Here is a 22,434-nt window from a genome sequence, read left to right on the forward strand (position 1 = left end):
AAAATAATTTTATCTGTTATCCCTAAAAAGTTGGTCTGAACTTCCTTCAGCAAATTTTTTTTCAACCTTTTGAACCCAATAATCTGTGTACAGTCCCTAACCACGTTTGATCTTTGCTGTCCAACTTTTTATCTCTTAAATACAGCTTGACTGAAGTCTAGTTTGATTGTATTCACCAACATTTCTAATATATTTTACATCCTGCCTTTATTTCTTTCTCCATCCCTCACCTCATTCCCGGTTCTTTGGTTCTCTACTTGGAATCGTGTAGCGCTGAGTCAGCTCCATCCTTGCCCACTCTTGACTCCACTAATGGGAATCTAAGCCGTTTTGTGCTACAAGACAATTTTGCCTATCCACATATACTAAAACCTGGATTTTTTGTGAGGCAGAAGTTACAAACAGGTCCCCTCAGTGTATCAAAACTTCATATATTTAGGTCATAATTTATGTTTATGTTAGGATTGATTTCATAACCATATTTGATGTCAGGGAATAGGTTCTTCATGCTGCACCTTCTCTCATCTGATCTTTCACATGTCAGGTTCAGTGCAGACAACATGCATGTCCGCTCTTACATACACACAGAAGTTGCAAAGTGGGGCCCTGCTGTCCTGGTCCATTGTCGTGAGTCCGCAGGCGTGCTTAGACACATCAGCCGAGGATCAGATTGCTTTTGTTGGGCCGGTCCCAGGTCCACGCTGCTCCTCATGACATCAAAGGGACATGTCAGTGTGCGTTAGCAAAGATGAGAAGCGGTGCAAGCACAACTGAGCCGAGTGTGGTCAGCAGGGGCCACAGAGCACCCTCAGGACGACACCGTGTTGTGTTAGCAGCCAGGGTAGTCATGCAGCACTGACAAAGTGCCCATACACAGCAGCTGAGGTGTGTTGAAGAGCCAGAAAGTAAAGGTGTTCAGGGCAAGAAAACAGCATGGAGAAAGAGATACATGGAGAGTCTGCAAGCAGAGAACACTATATGTCTACATTTATACTAATGGGAAAGATGCTGTACATTTGGGGTCAAATGACTCCCTAAACAGTCATCAGAACAAAGGCGAACTGCTCTGATGTGAGATGGAGCCAGCGTTATCTCCTCTACCTGCTGTTGCACTGAATGTATGTGCAACATTTGGGTATTTGATAAGAGCTACAATAGCAGAGAGATGAAGCAGGTTGGAAGAGGATGGTGGGGGTCAGGAGTCACCACACAGGAGGCAAAACATCCTCTGCAATACTCCCAAAAATCACATCCCCCCAGTGAAGTTGCAGCCAGTCCTGTACATCCTCTCCACAGTCCAAACACAGCAACACGCTTCCCCATACACCTCGCCTGTAACTAATAACATGGCATGAAAAATTCAGCTGTAAAAATGTTTGGATTGTAATGTCTAAAGCGGGGACGCCTGTTATCTTTTAGGCTATTTACACACCGCATGCATGAAAACTGAAGGGGGAAAAGGAGGAAGGTATGTTTACATGATATTTTTGTATGCTGCTGTTGTTGTGGCGGGTGTAAAAGCCACTTAACTGCTTGATGATTTTCATATTTTAACTTCAAAAGAAAGATTACATAGTCCCATGTTAATTGAAGAGTACTACACTACTGTTCAAAAGTTTGGGGTCACCCAGACAATTTCATGTTTTCCATGAAAACTCACACTTTTATTCACATGCTAACATAATTGCGCAAGAGTTTTCTAATCATCAATTAGCCTTTCAACACAATTAGTTAATACAATGTACCATTAGAACACAGGAGTGATGGTTGCTGGAAATGTAGATTTTCCATTAAAAATCAGCCGTTTCCAGCTAGAATAGTCATTTACCACATTAACAATGTCTAGACTGTATTTCTGATTCATTTAATGCTATCTTCATTGAAAAAAACATCTTTTCTTTCAAAAATAAGGACATTTCTAAGTGACCCAAACTTGTGAACGGTAGTGTATATGTGTGTTCAAAAATACATAGCGGCAAGGCTGAAAACCAAATATTTTTACTTATTTTCCTAAAATAAAGGGATGTTTGAGGTTTTTCTACACGTGATGACACAGCGAAACAATGTAACATAATTAATATATCAGAATTATGTGACATTTCTGTGTACAGACGGCAGATATTACTTGCCAGGCTGATGCTGCCATGAGGGTTTGCTTAGTGCGACAAAAAAAAAGGATGTTTTATCGGCAGGTGTGACTCTTGACCCTTCCTCTGTCTGTTTCTGTCAACACATCTAGACCCGATGTCTCAGCTCGGGCATGGAGAAACATGCAGCACCACCACAGGCTTTGTCTACTCACCTGCTCACATGGATACAATATCCAGTCTGTTGAAAAGCAACAGTGCGCACTTGTGACTGCCCTTGGCTGTCTAGCTCCAAGTCTTTTCTTTGACAAGTGAAAGGCAAAGAAAAATAGACTGACTGAACATAAAGTGTGTATTCTCTGACAGGAGATATTCAGTTTTCTTCTCAGCGTGGTCGATATGGCACAGCCACATAGCGGACCGCCCTTCTATGAGTAATGAGGAGGAGACTGATCGTAAACTACTTGTTGATGTTCAGCAGCAATTTGTTCACTGGAGATGATGTCAAACCTCAAACATCCATTGGCAATTCACCACTGAGTTTCCTTAATTTATTTTCTGGACAGCAAGGTTAATCTTTACACAATGATAACATTCCTGGCAAGCCTCCTGGAAGACACACACACACACACACACACACACACACACACACACACACACACACACACAGACATACGCGTGTACACTTTCATTCAACTGGCAGATGATTCCAGATGTTTCCTAAACGGATGAAAGGCAGGGAAGCTCCTCGCAGGTCTGCATTAGACTCAACTAAGAGTTGGAAGCCGACCAGCTGGAACCACCCAGTTCTCCATACCGTTTCCTTCTCGATGGCCCCTCCCGGCAGAAGCCCCATAGTTGTGATTTATATACTTAGGAAATGTCAGGCTCACGAGAAGGACGAAGGGGCTGACATGCCTTTCATTGAATATAAAGCCCCATGATAAGATAAAGTGGAGAGAAATAATAAAATAAATGAACAAAACCCAAAAGAGAAACAAAATCTCAGAGAGCAGAGATGTATCCTTTTCAGCACGATTATTTGTGCATCATTAGACTGGCCTGCTCTTTGGCACTATCATCCAAGTGGAAAAGATATTTTTTCATTTGAGGTTTCAGATTGGTGGCAAGGAATTAATAAACTTCTCCAACAGACTGGTCTTTCATCACAGATCACTGATCCACCTCGTGGAAATATCAGGATGTTATTAAATCTGTCACTCCAGGTCTGCAGAGCTCGTGGTCGAGACCCGGGCTTACACAGGCACATATGAAAATACAAACAGCAGCTTAGTCTAGCCGCAGCCCGGGGTGAGCGAGCCACCCACGTTTTTCTTCATTGTATCTGATTAATGCAACATCACTCAAAGCCACAAACCTCTCAAAATGTCACTGAGAGTCAAAAGTGGGTGTGCCTTTCACCTGAATGGGAAGATTGTAACAATTATGGTGTTACCTCAGCTCATACAATGGGCCCATTGTGTGGCGTATAACTCCTCGGGCTGCTGGTGGATCTGAGGCTTGGCAAGATGAGAGCGGGACAGGGTTGAGGTGTGGAGCGAGCCCACCGATGAATCGCTGGCTTTGTTTGCAGAGATATCCTGGGATTTTGATCATATGGTTGGAATGGATGGAGCTCAAAGCCACTTAGCTCTGCTTGTAGTCCGGGCTGCACACAGACCAGACGCATGTAAAAGCATCGTAAATCTTGCTGTAAATAATGTGGATATCTTCTCACTTTAGAAAACCATCAAGATTCCATTTCAGACGCAAAAAAAGTTTATTCAGTGAAACTCCAATGTCTTAGTTTCAGTGAAAGCTACAACAGGGTCTATTAAAGTCCCTTCATACATGCACTCCTTTCCACTAATTTGACAGCATCTGAATGTGTCTGCATCACTTGTACTAAAAAGTTGTGAGAAAGATGGGTCACTAGCTGGACTTGTATCATTTCTGTATCACTTTACACACAGCACCATATGCAAACCACATGGTGTTGTATTAACGCATAGACACGCACAAGAGATGGCACTCCAAGTTCTGTGAACTGGTTTTGAAAAGGCTTTTTATTAGCATTTCAGCACCAGTATTGGTCAAAAAATTAAAAAATATAGTGAACACATGCACTTAGTCTATAATTTTACATCAATTAGGCTTCAAACTGAAATTTACATTAAATTAGAATGTAACTGATGAAGACAGAGACTAGCATTTTAGATTGATTACACTCAACAATAATAAATGTATTATCTGGGTTACATTTTTTGGCAATGCTCTAACAGGAGCTGAAGTTCAGCTTGTTGCTTCCAGCTGTTTGTAGGAGTCTTTCCTCTGAGCTTATTAAAATTCTGCAGTATCCGACAGCATATGAGTGTATGAGCGTCTTTAAAGCGAAAGAGTTGCACACATTTACGCATATGGAACAACAACTTTGTTAAATACGTCTAATTATGTATTATCCCTGACATGGAGAAGGGATTAAATCATTTGTTATACAGCTGAATCTTGAGCTCTATCACAGTTGGATATTACTGTATTGTAATAGTCTGATCTGTTCATTGAAGTCAAAAAACAATTCTGCCATTTAAAGTATTTTTTGAGGCAGATTTTTTTTTTACAGTCTCACAGCAGGACAGCAGTGACATTATCGTGTGCATGAGTGCGTCATCCAATGGGAACGCTCTAATTAGTAAAGTAACTACCAAAATATGGCCACGGAAACCCAGTAATACTGAAAACACATGTCATTGCTACCATAATTGGTTTTAGTGAGATAAATTAACACACATGGACATAATTTTCAGAAATGATTAAGAAACTATAGTTGTTTTGCCTATGAGTGAACTTCTACCCCTCAGATGCACTGCAGCATCTCTTCTAATCAACTGTTTTGAACAGTGGCCATTCTAGTAATCGAAATGTTAACTGTATTACCTGTATTAGTGCATGCTCATCAGACAACCAGTTACATAAACTGTAAAGTAAGAAACCAAAGTATTCATGTGTGTGACTTCTAGACTCTGATATTGGCATCTAGCATTACTAAGCTACTACAGTGGCCTGATAGGATTCCTGAAATTCTGTTATGACTTTTGGTTTTTGTAGATTTATGACTTATGGAAAATTTCTATAGGTGGCAGTGATTTAAAACTCACAATGCAGTACATCATATAAGTTGCGTAAACTGAGGACAGTGACTGTTTAAATTGAGGCCTTGCTTTGTGTTGTGAAGCTTTGTGTTGAACACACTGCAGTACATTCGGCACTCTCCTCAGGCTTCCTTTGTGAGGGAATGTGTGCGTATGTGTGTGTGTTCATGCCTGCGGTTGTGTCACCTGCTGCTTTCAGCTGGTTGTGATTCACCTGCATAGATGCATGTCTCGTCATGACAGAGTGTCCCATTTGTCAACAGACGTCTGCCAGCACAATAACATGAACTCCTTCACACGAGTGCAGATTCAACAGAGGAATACTCATTCAGTAATGTGTCTTCAGTTTAAAAGATCACATTGTAATGCTGTGGGTTATCTTTTTCTACATTTAACATGAATAGAAGTTATTTTCAGAGATCTACTACTACTCTTTTAACAGGTGATATGTTCTCTGGCACCAATATATGCCAATGGCTGTTTGAACTTCTACGATCCTTTTTTTCTCACATTGTGGCCTTTCTGTCCTCTGCTGCGAGCATATCTGATGTGTTTCCACATGTGGCTCCACATGACATTTGACCTGCTGAAGCGTGTCTGCGTACTGGAGCATGTGACCATGGGACGTGTGTGTGGAGTGTGCCAGCCATGAGTGTGTGCGTGTCTACGTGTGATGCACAAACCGGCCAAACAACTTGCTGATTCAGCCCTGCAGTGCTAAAGGTGTATGTTTGTGTGTGTGCGTCAGACGCTAAGGTACTTAGCAGGGCTAAGCCAGGCGGGCTGGAGACTGGAGACTGAAGACTGGAGTAGAGTGCAGACTACCACAGAGCACAATAATAAGATCACAAAGCACAACCTCCATGCTCAGCTCCCATGATCCCTCAGCTGATCCTACAGCTGATCTGGCAGCGACGGCCTCCTTGTTCCACTCAGTCAGCACATCAGCCACTTTCAACTTCATCCAGGTTACTAAAGACAGAGAGATTAATACTCTCTCTACTTCAGCGCCACCTGCTTAGACCCAAAAATGATATCACAGTGTGGATGGAGCCTTTCTTCATAGTCTCAGTCAAATTCAAGGTGACTATAATAATCCCGGCAGGTGATTTTACCCAAGATGGGCTGTAGCCTGCAGAAGCTTATTTTAAAGTTTTTAATAAACCCTTATGTGTCTAGAGAGGACTGTTTAGTGACTAGAAGTTAGTGGTTTACTAGAAGGCCATTTCCACCAGTGCTCTCTGGTTACCAGCTCAGTTCAAAGCGGTTCTTCATTTCACCACAGGCTCTGTTGGCGCACTGCCTGACATGACCTCAGGATGAATGCAACAAACAGACCTAACAGGTTATTTGTGGTCCATGCTCTTTATTAATGCCGTGCTTCGTGTCTCGGCGTGCCTGCATTGTTTTTTTTCACACGGCATGGAAAAACAAAAGAGAGAATTTTGCAATGATTTGGAGTATTGCTAAACCAGACAGCAGTGTGTTTTTATTTTCATACAGAAAGGCGATCCCTTAACGGCGCACAGAGGAACAACACGATGATGAAATGTGCTCATTTTACACCCTGAGATAACCAGTGTGCTCACGACTAGAAAGGTCAAAAAACTACATATACACGTCTGCTCAGTGTGTTACTTTTTCACTGTCTTGACATTAGTAAAGGGCATTTCCTTTAAAACACGTCTGAGTTTCAGTTTTGCAGAGCTGAGGTAGTGATGAAACCTCTAAACCACAACTCAGGAAGAACAAATTAAATGAAGAACTGAAACCTAATCTAATATTCTCCATATTTAGTTTGCTCAGAGCTGATAAATTACCATTTTAGGTTAAGAAACCACATACTTTATGTGACTTTACAGGAAGAGGGAACAGCTCTGACAGCTTGGTATATTTTAGTTTGTTGAAATGCAGTCTTATCAAACATTAGAGATAAAGATGAATCATGTTTGAAATAGTCTCATCTAGGAGACAGTGTTACATCACAAGAAAATAAGCTGTAAAATAGCTGATCTGAATGTAATAGATAGTGGCATATCTGCATATAGCATCTTAAAAGACCTAAAAATGGCTTGACAGTGAAAAAGGAACATGTTTAAAAGAAGAACTAGTCACAACTGATGCTATAGCTGGTTGGATGATATACAACTGCCACTCATATGTACAAGATGGAAATCCTCAAGAAGCCGAACTATTTGTCTTCTCTGACATTTATGTGGTTCTTAATTCTGCGTTTCCTGACCCTTACCTTTCCTCAAAGTCAACCAGCTGTCACCAGCTTGTGAATCTGCAAATGAGGCCAGTGTCACCTTCGGAGCACACCACACTAATGTCGAAACTTCAGGTTTCCAAAATCCAGCTCTCGTTACGTGCAAAATGAGATCCATTCAGAAGGGTGCCAGCGGATCCTACAGACCCCACTGCTCCAAGAACCAGACCACTGGATCAGAATTTCCATAAAGAGCCATCATGCTTTGTTTATACCCAGATTTGACTGATTGTTTTGTCCTAAATAGTCTGATGGCCATTTCTCTAGGCAAACCATGTGCATATATAAAAAACTGTTCCCCTCTCCTGCATTTCCTCTTCTTGTTCTTTCTCCAGATATAAACTCAGGAGCTTGTTAATGTGAGCTGAAATAGCCTGTTGGGTGGCTATGTCAGCTGCACAGTGGTGCAAGAAATCTATGGGGTTATTATGCACTATCATGTTACCATAATTTCAATGTTAAGGGTGGTAAAGGCTATTTTTTTAACCACTTAAAATGAGGATCACATAGGTTTTACATAATAATAATAATAATAATAATAATAATAATAATAATAATAATAATAATAATAATAATAATAATAATAATAATAATAATAATAATAATAATAATAATAATAACATCCTTGTGTTATTAAGTAGATATTAATCAGTTACTATGTCCTGTAAGTCTTTAAGTAATGAGTGATGACATTATACTTTTGAAATAAGGGTTAAGAATTCTAATGAAAACACAAAATAAGGGCTCATTGCACCAGAGCAGAGGAAAGTCATACCACTTTCATTAAATTAGCTGACTTCTGTTAAAACTAATGTTGATTTTCTTATCACTCTTGCAGACCTTTTCACATTTTTAAAGCCTTCCAGAACTCAACAGTAGTTCAAAGTGGCATTAAAATTACAATATGCAGCGGGTGCAATATAAAAACGACAATCTAACTAAAGCTGTTTGATGAACGTATGGCAGTAGAAAGTATATTATATCTCTCTGAAATGTTGTAAAGTGGTGTCCAGTGCTTAAGTAAATGTTCTTATTATTTATTCATTGTTAATATTTCTACCACTGTAGCTGTAACCATCTTTCTTTTCTTTGTCTTTGTTGTCTGTAGTGTCTGGTTAAGTTTTCTTCACTTCACTTTTCACCCAGAACCACATGGGAAAACCAGGAGGCATCTCCTCAAATATTTCCTCCTCAAAGTATAAAGAAGCAGAGACCAAAAACATAACCTCAACCATCAATTGCAAATGCCCATGAAGTTTGACTGAGCCTCACATGCCCCATCAGATCACTGCATTTCTGATTGAACACAGGCCACATCTCCTGCAGTGTTAATAAAAATATGTTCTGCTTTGCTTTTTGTCAGAGGAATTTGAAACTCGACTTATAAAAAGAACAGCTGGCATGTATGAAATCAATATTATTTGGGTAATCAAATGTTTAAACGTCCTGCTGAAACGTCCAGGAGACAGAAGTGTTGCATAAGAATGATGCCAGAGTCTGTGAGGAGACAGAGCGAGCCGATCTCCTTGTGTGAGCCAAAGAACTTAGGAATTAACAAAGGAAGCCGCTCCTGCTTCTTCCCTCCCACCCCCACAGTGTCTGAGTCCATCATGGCTGTCACCCGGCATCAGCAGGCCTAATAGCTGAAGCTTTTTGTGTACAGCATCCTGGACTGATCGAGCAACTCGAAGAATGAGCTTACCCCTCAAGGAAACTCATGTCACAGGGCCATGAAGAAGAAGAAGGGACGTGGGCCAGAGGAAGCCATGAGAATCAGATCACTGAGGCTAATCTGCTGAGCGGAAGTCGTCCTGTCTGTGGTGGAAAAAAGGTGCTTTAAACATACACAACTGCTTTTACTTAAGAGTGAGTCAGATTCTACCTACAATACCGGTTTCTGTGTTTTTATTGCCAAGTTATGGTCTTCATGTTTGGTTGCTAATAATCCTCAAGCCTCAGAAGCACCTAGACCTGCAGGCCTAATCCACACCTGATTTCTGTGAAATCCAAAGACAGAGCAAAGTTAAATTCACCTTTACTGTATTGCTGCTTTTATAAGAGTTGCCCACCTGCTAGAGCGAGTGTCCTGTCAGAATGAGCTGTGACCCTCAATGCTGTGGTTCGTCGAGTTTCTGTGCGTTGGCGAGGGAGGGATACGAGGGCGCTGATAGCACAGTGATGGGAACAACTTGGAGGCATGAATGGCTAATTCGGCATGAATTCAACAGTGTCACTGTGTTGAGGCCTTGGCAACATCTAATCTCCTCTACCACCCGTCACGAAGAATGCAGCTATGACATTTCCTGGCTTTCTCCACTTTGGCCTGTCGTCTCTCTCTGTATTTTGGTATGTTTTTTCTCTCTCTCTCCCCACAAGCACATGAGCTATACATCACCATCAGGGCTGGAACAAAAGACAGGCTTTGTCTTTGCATGCTTGCAAAAACTTCAGGGAATTTTGAGCGCGATGCTCCAGTTGCTGCATACTTCAAATATGTCACTTTCCTCCCACATATTTTCACACTGACTGGATGCATGGACTTTACTACCAGCAGAACAACCGCTGACCAGAGCTGATGATTGAGACGCAGGAGCTGGGATGAACACGGTGTTCTTCACCATTAAGCAACAGAAGAAAAACAACCGACTAAGGTGCTGGAAGAGATACAAACACCATGTCTGTCCTCAGATACGACACTTGAAAATGACAGGGCTCTTGTTTACTGGGAGGAATGCAATGCAGGTTTGAGCTCAGCTGCATTTCTGACTGTCTGGAAAGGAGCCAGTGAGGGATGTTGACAGGCAGACGGCCTCTTGATGGTATCAGCGCCTTCCAATCTGCTCGTGCATACCACGAGATATCGGACATGCTTGTGTGACTTGCAGTTTACAGTTTATCTGCCTGAGATAGTGGTTTAACGCAACAGGTTGAGACTAGCTCTGAAAAAGAGCAGCAGTTTATTCATCAAGCTGGTTCTCTGAGCAGGAGGTCTAACACTGAGGGGACCGTTGTTGAAAATTAACTCCAGCCAAATGGATAAATAAACCCAGAGGAGGAAAAACTCTCGATGAACAATAGGTTTGTTCACCATCCACTGTGCTGCAAAAACAGTTCTCTTAACTGATTAATCACAGACAAGCCTGGTTTCTTACTTTACTGCAAACAATGAAGGAAAAAAAGTTGAGGGGAAAAAAAAGGACAAATGGTGCACACACCATGCAAACACATAAAAATCACGTCCTGTCAGCAGCCTAATCTACTTTATAGCTGCTTTTTCACCTGGAGGGTAGCTCTGAGCATAAAAGTGAGTCTCACTCAGCAAGAGTTTGAGACAACAGGCCTGAAAAAAAAACAAAAAACAAAAAAAACAATCCTACCCTCCCCCAAACTTTGAGCTGCCTCCCCCTCTCTGCCTCTCTAAACTCCCCTATCCCAGGCTATATAACACATATTTACTAAACTGCACCTAATCCTCAGTTTTAAAACTGCACATCAATGCCTCTCTGTTGAACCCCAACATTCCTCTGCCAAGTTTCAATCTAAAACCAACAGTAAGAGCGCACCGTATGATTAACTGTCTGCTCTCCAGCCTCCTGCAATACGTCAATTGATTTGTGGCCCCTCCAACTCCTCCGCCATCAGTGTGACTTCTGACGGGTGGAGAGTGAGAGCTAAACCTCCTTCCTTTGAGCTGTGATCAGAGGGAAAATAACGAACACTAGCGGCAAGTGATCAAGCAACTGCAATAACAAGACAAGGGCAAATGCACAGATTTTAGTTTTTGAAAAAAAAAGGGGGAGATATCCCATTTGTATAGCATCGAGTCATTCTAAGCAGGCTGCGAGGGAGGTTTGGGTACAACTGCATGGTATGTTTATTGCAGAATAACGGGTTGATCACATATGTTGGTCAATAGTTTAACCTTTTATCAATCCAAACTGTGAAACACTCAACACAATTCACTAAGGCTGATGGTGACATTTGGAAATAGCTTGTTTTGTGAGGAAAATCAGCAAATCTTCCCATTTCTTAAGCATACACCAGCATATATGTAGCATTCTTATTTGATCATTTGCATCCCTGTTGATTATGTAATCCTTGGAATCCTGAAAATATAGTAAATAAGCTCTTACATGCGTAGGTTTGGAGTAGTAGTGCAGGTGTCTTTGTGACAGATCCCCACATATCCTGCCTGGACATGTTTAGTGTTTCTGTTACCTCATCAAGAAGAAGAACTTCCCAGACAACCTGCGATATGGAAAAGAAGTACATAAAAACAGAACACACACTCAGTTGGCAAACTTCTAATCCAGACAACACAAACAATACTCAAAAAGTTGCTCAACGTCTGGAAAAGATGGTAGAAGGGTTGTGCAACTTTATTACAGGAGGGAAGCTTTATAGTCAACTCAAATTAAAAGTCTATCTGCACATCCATCTGAGGTTTGTGGGGCCCTTCGCTGGCATGTGGCCCAAGCCGGGGCATGTACGTCGGGTCGGTAATGCCGACACGACAATCACCGACGAGCTGCAACCGATTTCCTAAGAAACCAGAGAGGAAAAGTAGCAGTTACAAACTGTGCTGGTTTTCCTCGTCAGACGGGTTTCTTTCCCATGCCATCCACACAGAAAACAATCTTGCTCGTAAGGAATCGTTGCCCAGAATCCTTCACTTGAGTGATGAGTAGTTTATGTTTACAGATGCGTACAGTACTAACGGTCCACACCGCTCTGCAAGTCCCTGCAGCTCTTGTTGGAATCGGAAAGAGAGCTACATGTAATGAAGGTGAAATGGGTTATCTTGTAACTTTGGCTGAGATTTGTGTGTTAATTTATGGATCAACTGCTAAAATAACTTAATTACATCAATCAACAATGATTTCCACTGAATATTCGAAAATAACTGGTTGCAAAAGACCTTTCAATCTTGGAGTTTCTGACAATATTTAAAGACATTATGCACAGAATCATCAACATGTCAGTCTTTAGTGACTTTATTTCATTTATTCCCTCATGAGGCCGACATTTAGGGAGAGAACAGAGAACTTTACACCATCACTGCTCATTTCAGCCCTTAAATCTCATAATATTGGAAAACTATGCTGAAAACTATTAAACTATACAGCAAACCTGAATACAGTTTAACTATAATACACTGTCAAAAAAAAAGTATATTTAAGCTGTAGTTGAAATAAAGTGTTTGGAATAAATATCACTTCATTTTCTGCTTTGGTGATGGCAGTTTACTTTTGTGGATTCTGTCACTTTGAATTTTACATCTTGCCCCTTTAAACTATTACTCTAAGTAAAAAAAGCAAAAATTAAGCTTAGCTTAAGTTGAACTGAACTTTAGCACTGTCCGTCTGATGTCACAACAAGCATGCTTCTCAATTTTTCTTCTGCAAATCACCCGCATTTTCATCATGTCAGGACACAAAATAAAGAAAGAAGAGAATGGTAAGGCTAATGACAAAATCCTGTTTTATTATTTTATTTATTTAGGTAAATACTTACGTTGGAAAATTGAAAACTTAAATTTTACTTTCCTTAAGCTGAAGTTGTGCAAAGCTCATTTAAGAGAAATCAAATGATTTATGTACATCTGACTTAAACCAGTTCCATTAATATTGTTTGTTAACTTTATTTGGATGAACAATTGATTCATTTAAGTTGATTCTATTTTGGTCAGTGTAATACTGCTGCAGTTAATCCAAATGTAACTTTGTAGGGAGTGCTGATTAATTATGTTCAACCTGCTTTGATGTCGTTTCAAATCTGTAACCTACATTTTTGTGGTTGTGGTTGTTTTTCAAATCAGATGACTGTATGTTTCATTTATAAACAGCGAGCATAACATAATGATCGCAGCTTTGTTTCAGCAACATGCCAGCATTTGAAAACTGCTTTAAGCTAATCGTGTTTATGCACCTTTCCTTTAAAAGAGCATTGTTTTCCTCCTTCCTTCAGCATGATTACCGCATTCTGTAAAATCCAGATTTGAATTTCAAATCCCCTCCTCACACACAAAGCCCTTAATGACTCAGCTCCATTGTATCTTTAAGACCTTATTGTACCATATTATCCCAACAGAGCACTTCACTCTGAGAGAGCAGGTTTATTTGTGCTTCCTTGAATTTCCAAAAGCAGGATGGGAGGCAGAGATTTGAGCTGCCAGGCTGCTTTGCTGTGGAATCAGCTCCTAGTTTGGGTTTGGGAGGCAGACAACCTCTGTACTTTCAAGACTAAGCTTAAAACTTTCCATTTTGATAAAGCTGATAGTTAGAGCTGTTTCAGATGACCCTGAACCATGTCTTAGTTATACTCCAGAGCTGCATGTTTCTAATCAGTGGTTACTTGGCTCACCAGACTCCTAAAGGTGTTGTTTGTCTGTTTTCTGTCTGATTTCCTTTCTATCTCCTCTTTACCCTCACCCTGACCAGTCGAGGCAGATAACCGCCCTGAATGACCTATGCCTAATTCAAGGAAATAACTTGAATTTGTTACGTTTTCTCTCTATAATTCAGCTTGCCATGCGATGACATATGATGAGACTTGGTCTGATATAAATAAAATTGAAATTAATTGGATTTAAGGATCAAATCTTGTTGTGGCAACAACAACATTTGTGCAGTTTTGTAGGCAATCCTAGCTTTTCAAAGTAAGACGTTTGTCCTGTTAACCTATATAGCAAATATTAACTGAAGTTTTACTGCTAAATGTAAAAATTCTCCTTCAAGATAATCGGGATGGAAATGCAGGGGTGCTGTTGTCTTTTCCATACAACTTCTATGCTGCCTTCAAGTACTGTCAGAACTTTTCCATTTTCATTTCAGATGAATTGAGCAGGTGGAAGTTGGAAGGTGGAGGTTTCCTGACATGATGAAATTATTTAAATGTAACTTTCCTAACCCTACTCAGCTATCTTTGTGGTCTTCGTGTGTCTCATTTACCCCTGACAATCAAGAAGAAGTGGATGGCTTTCAATGTCCCAGAACTTCATTACAGCTATATATGTGTATATATATATATATATATATATATATATATATATATATATATATATATATATATATATATATATATATATATATATATATATATATATATAGTGATAGGCGTAATGCAGCGTATTAGAATGGGAACCAAAAATTTTGTGGAAACTGTGAAGATGATCATGATAAAGGAATAGATACAATTATAATCGATAAATACATAGTGATTGACACTTTGTTTAGATATGCTAGGTGGGCCATAGAGCAATGGAGCAGAATGATCAAAACAAAATGTAAAAAAAAAAAAAAAAAAAAGATAGGAAAATCCTCTATTTATTCCACATTGGGTAAATTTGCAGTGTTACAGCAGCAAAGGGGGTTGTGCAAAAATGTAGGAAAGATCAGTGAAAAAAACAAAAATAAAGCAGAAATATACACTACCGTTCCAAAGTTTGGGGTCACCCAGACAATTTCACGTTTTCCATGAAAATTTACACTTTTATTCACGTGCTAACATAATTGCACAAGGGTTTTCTAATCATCAATTAGCCTTTCAACATAATCAGCTAACACAATGTAGCATTAGAACACAGGGGCTGCATTTGTTGAGAATTATTCATGCATTTGAATATTCTTTCAAACAATGCGTCTTTACTGCACAACTCCATAACAGGGCAGCTCGTTGATGCTTTAGGGATATTTTTCTACAACAAAATCACTCCGATGTTGCACTTTCTGCTGTGAAACTCGCAGGTCGGATCCTGAAGCCGAGCACTTGAACGCAGCATACGGTGATAAACTGCTGTGGATGGGGTGTGACGTGGAGAGCAATCAGGGCTGCCGAAGCGGAGTCGGAGCGAAACTCACTCCACATTTTACGCACGGCTGTCAACACCGAGCGCCACGGCGGAGCGCGTAAAGAAAGAAAGGAGAAGAAGAAGCGCCTTTATTCATTCGGAACCTCTCGAGACTTAAAAAAACATCATAAAAGAGAGACCCTGGGGAGCACACGGAGCTGATCGGGGCTCATGGAAACGCGATGTGGCTGGAAAGACAGCGGTGGACTTGATCGTAGTTTCACTCGAGAGGAGGCAAAGTGAGGCGAGATAAACATGCTCACCCCGATGCTGGCCTCCGCACTGCTTCTCCTGCTCCTCTGTCGGATTTCTTTCTGCCAATATTCAAGCGATCAGTGCAGCTGGAAGGGCAGGTGAGGATTCCTGACTTGTTTATTTTAATGAAACAAAGTTATAAAGTTGAATAAAATCGCTGTAATGTAATGAAAGTAAGTGAGCTGCTGGCAGCGACCTAAAATGACTGTGACCGAAACTCAGCGGTGAAGGAGATTCAAATTCTAAGGAAACTGGGCACACAAGTAGAATAAAAAGCTTTCTGCTTAAGATCAAAAGAGACACGTGGGTTTGAATTTGTGATGAATTTATGACTATTAATGACTGACCAAATTAAATGATCAACGTAGCAATAAAAAAGATTTTACTTTTATAATAATGAGCTTGAATTAAAGTCCATCCTGTTCCATATACAAATGTTGTCTTTAAATATCACCTTAGTTTTTTTAAAATCCTGTAAAGGTTACATTAACTCTTCTTTTCTTCTGTGATGCAGAATTTTACTCATGTTGCCCTTCAAAATAAGTAATTTGTATACAATTTTCAAGATTTTTTAACCTGAAAAGTCTTTCAAATAAGACCCATAGCTGGTGTATGGATACAAACACATGGTGCCATGTGTCTACTGTAGTGGGTGGTAATGACAAGAAAAATGTTATAATCAGTCTCAAAATATTCACTCATTAACAAAAAATATTTACATGATTATATGTACACAACTCACAGTCCTAAATGCAGCCTTGGTGTATGTTTAAAAAAAAGTTTTTCAACAGATTCTTCAACCTCAAGCAGCACATACTGGAAAGTTTCACCTCCCATCAAACATCTGCTGAAATCTGTTTTGCACTTGAGAGCTGCGCCTCAAATAGTGTGGTTTTGTTTTTCATCCTCCAGGAGGGGTAGGCGATACTTTGAGCTTCCAACCAATAATCTGTTGTTCATTAGGGAGACTCTTGACTAATCTCCTTTAATTGCATGCAGAAGTGATGAAGTTAGAAAAGAACTTAATTAGAGGCGTGCTGAGGAGAGCCTGGTTATGGGGCTTTCGGCTGCATATGCTCCGCATGTGCCATGACTTACTTTAGATCTCTGGCTGAATTTGAATTTCAGCATCTCATTTTCAGGAAACTGGGCGTTTCTCCTCCAGAGTCAAACCACTAGCTTGGCATGTGCACGCTGGTAGACTGCTGATGGCTTCCTGCCTCTGGCTTTGCCACAGAATGACTGACAGGCTGGAGTTTTCAAACCCTGACCAGGCATTAAGTTCTGGAGGGAGTCATTTGGTCATGCTGGCGCCAGAGTCCGAAGTGCTGCCCGGACAAGTCTCTTCCAGTCTCTTTGGTGGCTTGAAAGCAAGGGGAGGTTCGGTGCGTGACCTGCATTTGCACTTGCATGCAGCAGGCCCAGCTACTGTTGCTGCTGTTGTCTGCCCAGAAGCCCCTGTGTCCCTCCATTCATCCATTTCTGCCTCCAAACTCTTCCCAAAGGCAGCCTGCCAGTGGTGCGTTTTGCCAAAGCTCTGGGCGGAACAATGTGGTATGAGGAGTGTGTGTTGGAGCTGAGGTCATTTTGGCTGCTCCGGCTCGTGACTGGTCATGCAGCCAGTCTTGCGCACGGCCTTAATGCTTCAGAAGGAATGTGGTCTAATGTCCTTACAGTCTGCCAGGGGTCTCCACCTTGGTCAGTTAACTCAGGCTATAAATGACCAGAAAATCATTTTCAGAGTGGCGAATAAATCTCTTTATGTCATGTGACAGGGGGAAAAAAAAGGTTCTCTAAGAGTTTGAAAAACACTTCTTCACAATAAAAGAGATTTTCACACATTTTAAAACAATCTTTTCATTGTAGCATAGTTGATGTGTGCTGACTTCTTGTCCTTTCTTGCTCTCCAGTGGTCTGACCCATGAAGGCCACACCAGGGATGTGGAGCAGGTGTACCTGCGTTGCTCCCAAGGCTCTCTGGAGTGGCTCTACCCGACAGGTGCCATCATCGTCAACCTCCGACCCAACATAGTCTCCCCCGCCGCCGCTCGGCTCTCCATCTGCATCAAACCCTCCACAGACTCCAGCGGCACCAACATCTACCTGGACCGTAATGGCAAGCTGCGTTTGCTGCTGCGCGAACAGGACCAGGCTCAGGGCAAAGTGCACTGTTTCAGCATTCAAGAGGGGGCGCTCTTCATCGAGGCCGTCCCGCACATGGACATCAGCCGGCGGATTACAGCATTTCAGTACGAGCTGGTCAGTGACCGGCTGGGAACAGAGGCACACTCACTTGGTGGTAAGATATGTCTTTGTTATGGTGCTTCTGTACTGGATAAACCTGCAGATAATTGCTGGTTTAAAGATCTGCAGACTTACTTTTGATTGATTCCCTCTAGAACTGAGTGGCTTTGTCTCCGTGGTGTGTGCTGTGCACTAAATGCAGCCATCTACTGGTGGAAACTTTTATTAAGTTGGACTCTAATAGTAGGAAACTCAACTTTTGCTCCAGCACACTGCTAATACGAAAGCCAAAGTCTATTTTTCTTGTCGAATTGTCTGTACATTTTGGTTTTGGAAAAATATATTTCTTGTCAAACTCTCATTTTGAGTATTAAAACGTCATAATCTGAATCTGAAGTGTTTATGTAGCTTTTGTTTTTTAGGATAAAATTTTAATATCAGCTCATTCCACAACTATTCAGGCCTGATTTGCCTTTAAAGTACTATGCTGTAGGCTTTAATTGTTTTTCTTTCTTTCTTTTTTTTTTGTTTGGCTTGTGTGTGGAGGGGCACAGCCAAACAGAGGGCCTCCGATGAAAAACAGCCGTCTATTTTCACGCTGCGTACCTGCCAAACCTGCACATTTTCAAGCTGCGCAACTGTGCGAGCAACTGTGTTTTTTTCCACCTAAAGCAAAATATGAGCGGTATCATCCCCACATCTGTTTTTACGGCTCTCCGGGTTCACATATCCACATCCTGCGTCATTATCTGGCACGGCGGAGAGAGAGAGAGAGAGAGACAGAGAGAGGGTTAAATGCAGAGGAGCCAGCATGGAGTTGTTTTGACCACATTAGTGTGCTCGGCTCGACTCTGTAGTATAATCTGGTGCTGTAATGTGGCCTGAGATAGCACTGGGATGATTCACAAAGACAGTGGTCTCGTGTCATCTGAAGCCTCGACTGCTGGATTGATTGCTCCTTCACCTCTTCTCATCTTATTTTTTTTTCTCCCCGTTTCTTCCTTCTTTCCCTTCCTCTTCTCTCTGACCCGCTGTGCTGGGATTGAGTTGCTCACCATCAAGCTGGAATGCATCTCCAACCAGATGTTGGGAGGAACTTCTATGAGCATATAGGCCCCCCCACTCCCTTCTTTTCTCGCTGTCACTCCCTCAGCCTCCCTTTCAACTCACTTAAGTTATTCTCATTTTTTTTGGCCTATCAGTCTCACTATTTCCTACCTCTTAATTTCCTTCTTGTGTATTAATCATTCCACTATTTTCCTTTTCATTCCTCTCCCCTTCATATATCTTCCATTTCTCTTCCTGGTTATTTGAAGTGGTCGTCGTCTGTGCCGAGCCACATTAGCGAGATGTGCTCCATTACAGCGGAATGCATCTGGGCCCAGATGTTGCAGGGACACTGTAACGTGCCCCGCCACCCCTCCTCTCGCACTCCTCCCATCCCTCAGCCCTCTCTGCTCCTGTGAAGTGGTTCGTGATCAGAGTGGCGCTGCATGTGCACGGGCCAGAGAGAGATGCTGACTCGGCTCTCGGCCCATTCCTGCGGTTCTGTTTCATGTTTGACATGTGAGCCCCGCTCGGCTCAGCTTTGGAGGGAAGAATAAACACTCCCGGCTTTACCCTGGGCTCGCTGCTCTGCCTAATGCTCTGGCAGTACGCGGGCTCACTTCAAAGTGAGCTTTGCCCTCTGCTCTGGGCTCCGGGGCGAAGGAAGGCCTCTCTGAAGTCTCCCGGCTCTCCAGCTGCTCCTAAGCCATCTAGGCTTGTGGCTGTTTGACCCCCGACCTCTGCGGTGATGTAGCAGCACCTTGTGTTACTACACTAGCTGACCCTAAACATGCTCATCCCTTACCCCTCCGTACCCACGACCTTAGATAAGCCAGCTAAATATAAACTCAAGCTCTTAAAGATGACAGAGGGCCAACATCTCCTCTTTAGCGTTTGACTTTCCAAGTAGCGGTCTGCAAATTTTTCTTGAAAATCTTGACTTAGCGCTCAGATTTATGACCAGTCATGTAAAGTAGTGCGGTTTCCAGCACACTGGATCCACCTGAGTTAACACTCTTAATCATTCTGTTTCACTTTAAGGACAGACAACCACTCATGCCTCCACCCTCAGCCCACTGCTGACTAGACACCCCTCCACCTGCTCCTGTGTGCCACTCTACCCCTAAGGAAATCCACAGCAGGTCTCGGGGTAATAAAGGCATTTTGGTTCAGTCAGCCGCAGGACCACCTGAGTCAACTAATCATTGACTTTACTGGTTTCGCCTAGAGCCCTTTCTCCTGCTGTAAAACAGTCTGGAGGTTGGCAGGCATGAGTTGCTGCTCTAAAACCGCCAGTTAAAGATAAAATGGGACAGATTTGAATACTTGATCGAGGCTATTGCCATTAATTCACCTAATTATTATGAGACTGCCCTCTCTGTCTTGTGATGTGTATTAAATAGGAACACTTGGTCCTTGTATGCCTGTGTCAGTATCACTTTCAAGGCCGGTAGGAAATATGCGTGATGTTATAGTTAAGTTGCAGTCCCAGCAGGAATGCTGAGTGCTACCAGAGCTCAGGTCAGAGATGTAACCTCTCCTTGTCTTACTGCTCTGCTTATCCTTTTCATCTGGTCCTTGTTTGTCATGGGGTGTCAAGGGGTTCCTGTGGTGGCGGAGGAGCTGAACTGCCCCCATGAGCATTAGACACACACGAATATGCACTCATCAACACTTTCTAGTGTAAAACTGCTAAATCTTAATCTGCCATTTGTAAATATATAATCATGTTTGCATGAAAATCACAGTGACCCTAATTGGCTATGTGAGTGTAAGCAACACATTCTCCAACATGGCCGACCCAGCCACAGTTGTGTGTTTGTGTAAGCGGTACTTAGCTGGAAAGTTGTGGACCTGTCAAGATTTTTAATCACACTGCATAACAAGTCATGTCAAAAAAAATCATGTGCTTTTTCTGTTTCGCTTTGCTCGACCAAATTTTTTCTCTAAAGTTGTTTTCCCTCTTTTTTTAGTGCCCTGTCAGCCCTGCAACAATGCTGAGATGCTTCTAGCAGTCTGCACCAATGACTTTGGTAAGAAACAGCAGAGAATTATAGGCTTCTTGCTGTTGCTGGATGGTGGGCAGAAATGTCCAATGAAAACAATCCTCTGTTTAACATGAAATATATCTGTCTCCAGTTTCTAAATTTTGTTTTCCTGCTTTTTTTTTTCTCCCTCCAGTGGCAAGAGGCAGCATTAAGAAGGTGGACCGGGAAGAGGAGCGATCATCAGTTACAGTGGAGATCAGTCGCCTCTACAGACAGAAAACCCAGGTTTTTGTATCTGGGGGTGTGAGAGTCCGGAGATGGACTGGACGTATCAAGATGCCCCGTCAGTGTGGGGTAAGATCCGGTGAGGGAGAGTTCCTCTTCACTGGGACGGTGAGGTTTGGGGAGGCCTGGATGGGCTGCGCCCCACGTTACAAAGACTTCCTGCGGCTGTATCATGAGGCACAGCAGCAGGGGAACAACCCCTGTCACATGGACGTGGACTGACCAGGTTACCTGACTGCTTTTGGAAATAAAGTCCTCACTGAATGGGGAGGAGAGCTGAACCAAGTGTTCAGGCTGAGGAGAGACTGACAGACTGGCCCGGTGGCAGAGCCTCTCTCCTCTCCTGCTGTCTTCTGACAATGGACGAAGCTCCTGAATGTTGCCAAGCAGCATACTAGTTGTAGTCAAAGTTTGAACGTGATGCAACGTGGAATGTGTTCGGATTGCCTTTCTCGCACACAAGGAACTGCAAGGTTTTAAATGTAGCAGACCCCATTCGTTTTTTGTTTTTTTTTAAATGTGTATAAAATGTGAATGAATATTGTACATTTTTGAAGCTCTTTGTGCTTTGTAAAAAGCTTGATGTACAGTTATGAATTTATTTCTTACGACATAAATGTATAAAGTGAAAGCGTCTTATTTTGTTTAAAAAATGATTTGCAATTTTCTGCCTGGATTTAGTGTGGGGTTTTTTTTCAGGCTGTACAATTGTAATAAAAAAGAAACCAAAAAAACTGACAAAAATTTTTTTTGGTCTTGAGAATAAAAACTTTTATTCCCTTGCACAACTGATGTCTGTGGTGCTTACCTGTAAATAAACGACACACGTTTAAACTTTAGCAGGCTCTTTGTGCTTTGACTTGTGACCCAATTTGCACAACAGACTGGCTTTCTGAACAAAATAACTATTCTTTTAAGTGAATAATTGATTTAAAACTTTTTTTATTATTATTTGGGTATCAGATTGCTGGTTGGACAAAATATAAGATTTGAAAACCTCTTCTTAGGTGTTTTTTTATGTTTTTGTGACATTTTAGCAGCTGAATGATTGTTTAACATGTAAATAATTAATGAAAATGATTATTAGTTGCAGCTCTAATTCTATTAAACCTATTTAGGCACTGTGACGCTCAGATGTAATCTTTTGAAGGGATGTAGTGGCTAGTTTCGGGTTGGATAATATAAAATTCCCATTGGCATGAAGAGGCTCTTTTTCTATATTCTCTATTGGAAGAAAAACACCATCATATGATGTGCATTA

General features: G+C 41.6%; 1 protein-coding gene across 1 annotated transcript; it reads left to right on the forward strand.

Moving 5' to 3' along the window:
• The first annotated feature begins 15,322 nt into the window (after positions 1-15,322).
• On the forward strand, positions 15,323-22,012 carry metrnla (meteorin like, glial cell differentiation regulator a). The gene is made up of 4 exons (XM_023264341.3): positions 15,323-15,707; positions 17,520-17,908; positions 20,874-20,933; positions 21,082-22,012. The coding sequence occupies exons 1-4, from the start codon at positions 15,610-15,612 to the stop codon at positions 21,393-21,395; spliced, it is 861 nt and encodes a 286-aa protein (XP_023120109.2). The 5' UTR covers positions 15,323-15,609; the 3' UTR covers positions 21,396-22,012.
• The last annotated feature ends 422 nt before the right edge of the window (positions 22,013-22,434 follow it).

This window comes from Amphiprion ocellaris, chromosome 19, assembly GCF_022539595.1.
Source record: "Amphiprion ocellaris isolate individual 3 ecotype Okinawa chromosome 19, ASM2253959v1, whole genome shotgun sequence".
In the NCBI taxonomy this organism is placed as follows: domain Eukaryota; kingdom Metazoa; phylum Chordata; class Actinopteri; family Pomacentridae; genus Amphiprion; species Amphiprion ocellaris.